The sequence below is a fragment of the Neurospora crassa genome, linkage group I, assembly GCF_000182925.2.
Source record: "Neurospora crassa OR74A linkage group I, whole genome shotgun sequence".
Classification (NCBI taxonomy): domain Eukaryota; kingdom Fungi; phylum Ascomycota; class Sordariomycetes; order Sordariales; family Sordariaceae; genus Neurospora; species Neurospora crassa.
The window spans coordinates 8,305,033-8,314,980 of record NC_026501.1 but is presented as its reverse complement, the minus strand read 5'-3'; the positions used below and the strand labels follow the sequence as shown (position 1 = coordinate 8,314,980).

The 9,948-nt window shown below is 52.2% G+C and overlaps 2 protein-coding genes and 1 non-coding gene across 3 annotated transcripts; all 3 read right to left on the bottom strand.

The window, feature by feature from the left end:
• NCU15056 lies at positions 1-73 on the bottom strand. The gene has a single exon. It is a non-coding gene; the product is annotated as a tRNA-Lys (tRNA).
• Positions 74-231: 158 nt separating this feature from the next.
• Positions 232-5,656, bottom strand: NCU03045 (cellular morphogenesis protein). The gene has a single exon (XM_958798.2). The coding sequence runs from the start codon at positions 4,948-4,950 to the stop codon at positions 1,192-1,194; it is 3,759 nt and encodes a 1,252-aa protein (XP_963891.1). The 5' UTR covers positions 4,951-5,656; the 3' UTR covers positions 232-1,191.
• Positions 5,657-7,932: 2,276 nt separating this feature from the next.
• On the bottom strand, positions 7,933-9,525 carry NCU11241 (nuclease domain-containing protein). Its single transcript, XM_001728339.2, has 2 exons — positions 8,898-9,525; positions 7,933-8,797 (listed from the first exon to the last, which is right to left on the bottom strand). The coding sequence occupies exons 1-2, from the start codon at positions 9,450-9,452 to the stop codon at positions 8,213-8,215; spliced, it is 1,140 nt and encodes a 379-aa protein (XP_001728391.2). The 5' UTR covers positions 9,453-9,525; the 3' UTR covers positions 7,933-8,212.
• Between the last annotated feature and the right edge of the window lie 423 nt (positions 9,526-9,948).

Below are 9,948 nucleotides of genomic sequence, written 5' to 3'. Positions count from 1 at the left end.
AGCCCGACGTGGGGGTCGAACCCACAACCTTGAGATTAAGAGTCTCACGCTCTACCGATTGAGCTAGCCGGGCAGCTTATTGAGCTGCCGTGATTGGTTGAGAATGAGGCTTAGATCAAAAGCCTATATACCTAATATTTCAATCAGATTCTTAAAAAGTCCACGAAAGCTGCCATTGTGCGATCATCTCCTCACGTCGTTGGCTTCAGATTCTGTTGGAGCATCAAGATTGAAGTTGCGTACATGCGAATGAAACATGAGTTATTTGCTATTTTTTCAGTCCCTATACTATCACTACTGTTCAATCGTTCTCTCCTTCACCAGCCTTTCTGATTTTTTAACCGTGAATATTTTCGACTAAGCTCCCTTCAGCAAAGGAAAAGATATGGCAAGGTAGATGCCACCCTTGATGTGATGCTAAACATTATGTATTTGAAAACAAGATTACCACATTACACTTAGTAAGCGGGAAGTGGCTTGCTGTGGATGCAGCCTTATAGACGAGAAAAACTTTTTTTTAAAAAAAAAAAAGGGAAAAAAAAGGAAAAAAAGGGTGGAGGAAAGAGGTCGTCGAGATATGGCCCGTAAAAAGGAAACCCTCGTCAAGTTGCGTTACAAGGTACCTTGAATTGTCGTCTCCATTACCATCAGGTCATCTCACCAGCGCCGTTGACACACCGCCGCCCAGCCACACCATGATAGCACACCACACAAGGAGATATCTCCAAACGCCCGAACAAACATAAGACGAACGAAGCCAAGTCGTGGTATATTAGAGTTCTTCAAACAGCAGCCCTTTCCACCAACCAGGTCTGGGTTGAGTAAATGGGTATCATTTTGGTCCGTCAACCCATCCGTGTTGTGGGTGTGCTTGCTGAGAAAGCACTCCAAATTTGTAAACTCAGGAACAAAAAGGATGAAAAAGAAGGAGCGAAAGTGAGAGAGAGGCAAAAAGGCACATAAAAAGGACGCCATGCCGCTGCCGCTATCAGTTACCGCCTGCTGCTGAGGATCTTGTCATAAACCCGAGGTGAGATTAACGCTTGATGATTGATAATGACAAAGAATGAACAAGAATGCTAGTGGAACCCCATGAAAAAGTTGTGGTATCTCCTCCTATCTGACTGACTGACCAACAAAACCATCTAATCCCATTGTGAACCCATCTAATTGCATCACCCCAATGTCCCTTTACATCTGAGGCGCACCAGATCGACTTTTACTTAGCCCCTCCAGCAGCTCATGCGGCGGTATCCTCTGGATGCCACTGCCTCGGTCATACATGTGCGTCGGGGCAGGCACGTAACCCTCGCGCTTCTTGCGGATTCTGTCGAGGATCAAACCGGCCACGACGATGAGGAGCATGAGGGCGAGCGAAATGCCGAGGCCGATGAGAACAACAAACACTAGTGGCAGGTGTTTGCCATCCTTACCGAAGAAGTTCTGCTTTTCCGAGAAGACAACGGCAAGCGACCCAGGGGTGTTACCGGAGTTGGTGGTCAGAATATAGGGCCTGAAATTTGCGCCGTCAAAGAGGACGCCAGAGGCTGAGCCAAAGTCGGGTAGAACAATGTGGCCGGTGACCATAAGGACCTCCTTGTCGTCGATCAGGGAGTGTTTGTCATGCGATTGGCTGAGCTGGAAGATCTGGAGACCACGGATCTTGGTGCCGGGCTGCAGGGTCTGGCCAACGGAATGCCAGGATGATCCGTCATCCTTCTCGGACTTCATGAGGTAAACCGAGCCGTTGGAGGCGGTTCCTGATACCCAGATTTGCTTGTTGTCGCTTGTGCCGGCAGTAAGAACCTCGACCGGTCCGGGGAGCTGGCCGGCATCAGGGTAAGCGTCCCATACCAGGGTCTTGGGGTCGTAAGTGGCCAGGTAGGCTGAGGCGGTGTTGTTGATGGTAAGGTTGCCGCCAGCAAGGAGCAGGTTCTCATCGACCCACAAGAGCGTGTTGACGGTTCCTCCAAGGTTTTGGCCAGCTTGTTGCCATTGCGACGAAGATGTGCTGAAGAAGCAGACACCGGGACAATCAAGAGAGCCCGCCTGAGTGAAAGATCCTCCGACATAGACATCGTCTGTGCCGTCACGAACAGCAATAGAAGAGACAGTACCGTCACCGCCGTTCAAAGAGGGTGGTTGCGAGCTGAAGGACATGCTGGCAAGGTTGTAAGTGACCAACGCCTTCACTTCGTTGCCATTGACTGTGCCAGTGATGTTGCCACCGGCAAAGAGGATATCATTATGCACAACCAGGGCCATGACAGTTGAATCCTGTGAGATACCATCACCAAGACCAGAGATTTCGTTGTTCTTCTTGCCGTCCATAATAAGGAGGTTGTTGATCGCAGGTTCGCTACCGGTTGCAGTGAAGTGACCACCGAGAATAGTGAGATTCCTCTTGTTTTCCTGGTCGAAGATGCCTGTAACGACTCCTTGTAGGCTGTCGGCGCTATCAGCGTTTATCGAACTATCGCGCTTGGCCAATGAATTGGAGCTTGACGGCTTGGAGGGAGCTTGGATTTTCAATGGCAGACGACTGAGCGTTTCTCCCAAGCCCGCAATGTCCCTCACACCGAGCGTGGACGATACCAACGAGCCAGCGTAGAGGGAACCGCTGCCAGAGCGATCAATGATGGACGTTGATAGGACACCGTCAATTGACTCCAACTCGAGATCCAGGTTTTGTAGCCAGTTCTTTTGTGAAGGCACCCAAATACCGAAACCAGTTACAGAAACAGCAGGGTTCTTATCAAAGGCATTCAGCTCGTCAAAGTCGCCGTTAACGCTCACGACAAACTCTGGAGTTGACCCGGTAATGTTCATCGTCAAGCCAACAACGCGCATGACCTTGCCATTGACACCAGCACCGAGGGGGCTCCACGTGTTCTTCTCGGTGTCGTAGGCGGCAACATTGTTGAGACCATCTACCGGCTTCTCGGAAGTGCTGTTAAAACTTCCTCCAACGTACAATGTGTTGCCGTCCAATATCATCGATTGAACTTCGCCGTTGAGTCCACCATCCAATGTCCTGTTGGTCGAGTCCTTGGTGTTTAGGGCAACAACGTGCTCAGCAGATGGCGAGGTGAAATTGCCTCCAACGAAAACGGTATCGCCAGAGGTGGCAAGAGTGTTGACAGCGGATTTACCAGAGAAGCTCGATCCAAGGCGGTTGACAGCTGAGGCCGTGAAGTCGCTAACATTCACATGTTGGCCAGGCGTGTATTCAAACAACCCATTCAGGCCACCCGTACTGTTAATCAAGGTGAAGGCGATACTTTGGGCGACGAGAGTAAGACTGGCCAAGTCCTGGCCAGCAACTGGCGTCAAGGTGATTTGGGGCCGAAAGCTTGACGAGCTCGCATCAACCATGCCATTATAAATCTGATCGTACTTGTCGAAGTTATTTGTCTGGAACAGTGTTTGGTCGACCGGTTCACTCTTGGTAGGGTCGGCAGTCATTTGACCTGAAAGATGAACCTGTCCTCTGCTCGAGCATGTGTCATCCTGGAGACACCCGGGTGTGTACAAGTTGACGGAGTAGAAGCCCGATTCCCTGATGTCCGGCGAGAAAACGATCTTGGCCGAGGTGTCGGTAACGGGTGGGGATATTTGAGCAGTCAGGTATTCGGAGGTGCTCTGATGAGAAGGAGTGACCTGCCAAGGGCCTGTGGCAGTAGACGACGACTTGAACTCAAGATTGGCACAAGTAGGCTCGTTGAAGTCATTGATCGCGTACGAAAAAATATCGTCTCCAAATAGCTCGATCCCGTTCAAACCTCCACCGTTTCCGTAATAGTCCGAAATATCGATACGAAACTCGTTCATACCGATGACGTTGATGAAGTGGAAATCCTGGAATTTGATAGTCTGATTGTTGCTTAGTGGGCACTCGCTCGTACACGTAGCGTTCTTGTTCGTGACTGGGTCGACATAGGTCATGTTCATGATGCCGTTGATGGGTAGCGCAGTGAATCGCCATGTCTTTGTTCCAGCGCCGTCCAGGTGCGTGTTGTATAGGCGAAGCTTTGTCGGCCGGAAACCGTGTCTAAACTTTGCCTGCCAGAATCCCGGTGAGTTGTCCTGCAGCAACCATGTCTTGCCTGCCCCGTCGGTTCCGCTAGTACTGCACACAATGTTCTTGGGATCACTGAACCCATCCCTGGTTGTCGAAGGGCTGGCTGAAATATTGGCGGAGGAGAGGTTGATAACTTGGCCATCGCGCTCAGTCGGCGCAGTCGCGTTTCCCAGACCTGTGAAGCTTCCTCCGTAAATGATATGACCATTGGATGCCTTCGTAATGGAGTTCACAGGTCCGTTAAACCCCCTAAACGGTAAATCCGTCCATCCCTGCCCCCCAACCCATGCGATCGCATTCCTAGAGTCTTTGCCGACGAAATTTCCACCCACGTATACCGAGTTGGTGTCACGGTCACACAGCACAGCATAGACCTGACCTTCTAGACCTGACAATGTCTCGATGCTGGACGTGTTTGGGTTGAACAGCGCTATCGCTTTGGACTCTCTAATGTCGGGACTTCCGCTTCCGTGCGTCGGCAGCTGCAAACTCGTGAAATTTCCGCCGATAATCACTCCATCCTCCTTCCCGTTGCCCTCCACAAACGTGCACATGGCCAGGATAGTCGCATCTGTGGTGACAACGGGGCTGAAGATGCCGTTGGGCATGCGTGCCATAAGCGACTGGCTGCCATTTGTTGTAAAAGGTTGTTCATTTTGTTCCTCGAACTGGAAGAGAGATATTCCTGAAAAGTCGCCAGCAAGGGCTACCCGACCAAGGTCCTTGAGGTCAAGATTTGTCGCGGGCGCGGGGGTAAATGATATCGCGGTGACGGGTGATAGCGCTACTGAAGATAAGGTGAGAAGAACGGATATCGGAGAGAGGGACTGGCCACGCGCATCACTGCGCCGGCTGAAAGGCAATCGCATCGCGATTCCAGGTAAGTTTATGTGGTGGAGAAAGATGTTGCCAACCGGAGGGAGCACATATACTGCTCTTGGTCGTGGTAGTCGGGGTCAAAGTTGCTATGGTCGGAAGGCCATAACCACGAATGGTGAGTACCTAAACAGTTGAACAGTTCGCGATAAGGTAGGGACCGAGCGCGTGGTCGTTCGAGCGGTGGAAGTTGCCGCCGACGTCAATTAGGTGAGATATCCAGGTCCGGAAGACAATCTTTGGACGAAAAAAAAAAAAAAAAAGCGAGACGCCGTTGTTGGACGGGATCAAACGAGAGTGGTAATAATTAGAGTGAAGTGGAATTAGGGAGGAGTATCCTAGTCGTCGATACCAAGCGGGTTTGCGAGGACGAGAGATTGAGGATGGGGACGGCGACGAGGTCTGGTGTGTCGACGAAGAGTTGGGCTTCGCGACCTTGCGACCTGGTTAGGTTTGTTGTGGGTTTCGCCTTGGCCGGCCGGGCGGGTGCCGCCTGAAATGTGTGATGACGCTCAAGAATGCTGAGATGGAGGGTGACCCGAACTTCCGTCTGGGTGTCGAAGAAAATGAGTGGAAGTTGTGGTACAACTGAAATGAATGAATGTGTTTGGATTGGGGGTCCCGTTGGCGTGACACTCAAGCTTCGCTCGTTGCCTCTATGTAAGGTAGTTGCACGTGTTGCACGGACCGCAAATTCCTCCCACGTACTGGTACGGGCAGCCACGAGCACAACCACGGCAGCTGTTCCGGTTCCTGTCTCTGTGTTCCTTCCCTCCAGCAAATGACTGGGCAACCGGGGTCGGTGCAATGTCCGCTTGTCTACAACGGGAAACACAACCGTAGCTGCGTCGACAAATGGAAACGTCGTCACCTGAAGCAGCCTTGAAAGCGGTTAGTCCTGGCCAGGCGACAAGCTGCTGGTGCTTGTGGTTCTTGTTCTCGGCCTGTTGATGTTCAAATGTCCAAAGGGCAGCACAAACAAGATGCGCCCACAGGGCACCTTTCAACAAGAATCAAGGACGAAAAGCTTTAGGTGCCGATCTCTTGATCTGATATTGCTCGCGTCGCTCGTGATCAGATTTTCTGTGCCAGTTGCTGCACCTTGGAGCTCAAGGTTGGCTTGCCTGCGTTTCGAAGATGCGCGTGAGAAATGGCCCGCGCACTCAGACAGCTTCGGACGACGGCGTGCAAGGTGGCGGATCGCTGGGCGCACGTTTATGATGGTGTGCCGTGCTTCCTCGAGTGTTCTCGATGTTTTCGATATTGGTAGCTTTGAGCCTTTGATCGATGAAGTGATGGGGGAGGATTGGCCAGGAGGCGATTTCCTTGATCTTCCACTTAGGTTCCGTTCTCCCTTGAACGTTCAATGTCGTTTATTAAAGAGTGCTCCACAAGTTAAATGAGTGTTACTCCGCTTCGCAGGCGGCTCGTCGTGCAACCCCAGGTCACTCTTTCGTCGCACAAAATGTCTCTCTCAACCCGCAACACAACGCAGAACAGATGAGTATGTTTCGAAGCTCCTGTTTGTTGTCTGATTACACTGGTTTTCTCAAGTCTCGAGTACCGACCAAGAACGCTGCGCTGTGACGTGCATTACATTTGCAACGAGCTCTCCTTTTTCACAAAGCCGGGGTCTCAATTGATGTCTCAGAGAACAACCTTAGTCCGACGATCAGGGGCCGGCGGCCACGCCTTCTTCAGAGTCGAGCGATTGGTGACCGCTGGGCGACTGCACAACCGCAATACGAAGAAGAGTGACAGGACGGCTACCCGTATTGCTTCAAAATGTTCAAAGACTTGGACGAGCCGAAGATATAAGAGAAAGAGAAAAGGAATAGTGCGATTGAAGGGCAAAAAGAATGGCGAATGTCGTGAAGGCGATGATTGCTGAAATGTTTGTCGTGGCGTTGTTCGTTTTGTCTTCGTATCCTTCAACCTCACGAAAAACGCAGGTCGAAAGACCCTCAAAACCTCCGAAAATCTCAAACAGCTGTTGATGCTGGCGTGGCTACCATGGAACCCCATCAGCCAAGCCCAAGCAGTCCACAGCGGGCATTCAGGGGCTCCCGGTGTTCTGCGTCGGGACTACTGTAGTATCGTGCGATTGGGTTAGCTGGGTGAAGAGCGACAGGGGTCGTCCCAGGTACCGCAGCCATCGCAGCGATCGCTTTTAGGAACGGCGATCACCTCACCTCACGATTCACTGCAGTGACTGTCTTGGGCAGGTGCTTAAGTACTCTATGAGTTTCGATGTGAAGTGGGCAGCGCTTCACACGAATATTATATAGTCAATCAAGCTCGGGAAAAAGCCACCATCAGTTTATTAGGCTAGACAACTGTTTTGGAGGAAAGCGAAAATTCAGTTCCGAGTCCCTCGCGTGCCCTCTATGCGCAGCCGAAGCCACGAGGCGCCCGCCGCCCGGACCGGCCGACATCAGCGTTGGATCCCATTCTCCCTTCTCACCAAGGCGCTCAAAAGACCTGGACTAGACGTTCCAAGCTTCCAGCTCGGTGTTACCCTCGCGCGCCGTTATGAATCGGCCGTGTGACCTTTGAGTGGGAGCTTTCATCGTTGGGAATATGTGTTGGTCTGTCATGGCAGCTAACTCACCAACTTGCCCAGGCACTGACATGCTTACAGGTAGAGGTTGTGAGAAATGATACCGTTGGCTTTCACCCTACCCGTCATTGCCGGCTTTCGTACTAATATTAAGTGGAAATCACCTCCGTAGTTGTATGAGGTAAAGGTATCAATGAACACGGCGCCCAAACAGCGAACAACGGGCATTCCCAGCGTCGATCATGCGTAAAAGGAACCGTTATGGTAGAAGGCTTTGCGTTCCTGACAAAGCGGACGGGATCGACAGACGTGCGTTGCATATGACTTATGCGAAACATTTGGGGTTCATCTGGCTTTTGTACCGCCTTATTGGCGCAGGAACCTTCCAAGTAACTGTGCGTTTCTAGAATAGGCTCGGGGAACGAAACGAGCTTGTATTGGCGCGGCAACAGTTGTATCCTTCATATCTTCTTGGAAAGGCTTTCCATATGTCACAAAGCCGAATGTACAAGGCCTGCTCAGTATAGACTCTACTCAGATTCAATGCGATTGTGTACGATAAGTCCAAACGATTGGAGACTCGGCGAACCAAGACAGCACTTCCGAGCAATGACTGTGTTTCTGTGCCAACTGACCTCTTCCTTGGATATATCATTTCATGGGTATTATCAGTCGTCGTCCGTTTCCTGCAACCATCATGGCATCTTTGCCACGGTACTATCTGCAGCCGTCGCTTTGGTCTTCTCCTTCTTCGCAGCCGCCGCCGTCTCCCTCTTCACGGCCGGCGCCTTCTTGGTAGCCGTTGTTGCTTTGGGCGCCGCAGTCTTCTTCCCCAGTATAGTGTTTCCCGCCGCTCTCATCCGGTCCTTATACTGTCTCGGACTCTCGATTTCCCTTCTCCTTCCCAGCCCGAAAAATCCCGTCAGGGTATTCGCCCACATCCCCTTCCCCTTCCTCCTCGCCGCCGCCTCAGCATTCTTATACACCTGTTCCATCTTAGGCCCGCCAAACTCCGCGCCCGTCTTGGCTTCGTACGTGGTCGCCAGCCCAAGTTTAAGCATTTCCAGCCCAACGTCCTTGCGCAGGAAGAAGGGCGGTTTCCGAACGAAGACGGTCGCAACGACCCGGTCGTACTGATCCTTGCGGTATATGCGTGCCCGCACGCGCTTGCCGAGAATGTAGTTTCGGAGCCACTGGAGGGCTTCGCTCGAGTAGGGTTGTGCGGGCCGGCCGAAGTGGGCGCCTTCTGGGGCGTCGATGCCAGCGATGCGGATTGGGATCTGGTAAAAGCGGCACTCGAGTCAACACTTTATCGCCGCTCATTCTTTCATTCACATATTACATTTCGTAGTGTTGAGGACTGCGCAAAGGCAAACTAACCGTTCGATCCTTCAATTCCTTCCTAACCATTGGCACCCTACGCAACCAGCCCCACCCCGCCAACCGCCCGCCGGGCGTGTGAAAGAAATGAAAGTTATCGCCGTCGCCTACGCTCGTCACCTTGCCCAGCAGCGTGCGCCGCCGAAAGAAGCCGGGCGAGATATATGCGGTGCCGCGAAAGCGGCGGAGAAACGAACGCCAGATGCCGAAGAGCGCGAAAGCTCCGATGGTCGGAAGGGTGTAGAGCACGATCGATCGCGGTTCTTGGTAGTGCTGCCAGTCGATAAGCGTCCAAAGCGAATCGTTCCAGGAAATGGCTCTCTTTTTTAGTTGGGGCGGGATGGGTGGTATGTCTGCCATATCTGCGGCAGGCGGCGGCGCACGCTCCGTTGGACGAGGCGAGTTGGAAAGGAAGTTCGAAGGCATGTTGTGGATGCCATGATTGCTGTGGTTGACGCTTGTTGTTGATGTTGTTGATGAATACTTGGTCGAAGAAGAGGGTGATGGAGTTCCCTCATCCTTCCCGGTAGGCGATGCCCACAGACCCCATGGCATCGTCAAGAGCTGGGGGAATGGGGAAAATGAGGAAAATGGGGAATCGTAGCGGTGATGTCGGTTGCGATGCGCGTTCCTGCGTTATGCGATACGACGAACCGGTTGGGGCAGGCAGGATTTAAGGGACTCAGTGCACGGTCCTCATTCCCCGATCCCCATATTGCTTGGCGTGGATTGGCTCTACCCGTGTACATAGTGTAGTAGGTCCAGCGCCCTTTTGACAGCAGCGCCAAGAGTGGCCGGTCTTCCAGCTGACTTGGACCCCCTTCCGTGATCCGTCGTTCTGTTCCCCAACCCAACCAACCACGGCACTTTTGTCGAAGCCAGGTGATCAATTTAGGAGGTCACGTCGCTCATGGTCAGTTCGTGATTTGTCTCATCCGAAAAGAGCGATTCGCTACATTGACTGAGCTCGTCTTCATGGCTGAGTGGCCGCGGTGTCTCTTGATCACTACTTAACGGCTGCTATTAGTGGCAGCTCCTTGACAGGACTCAA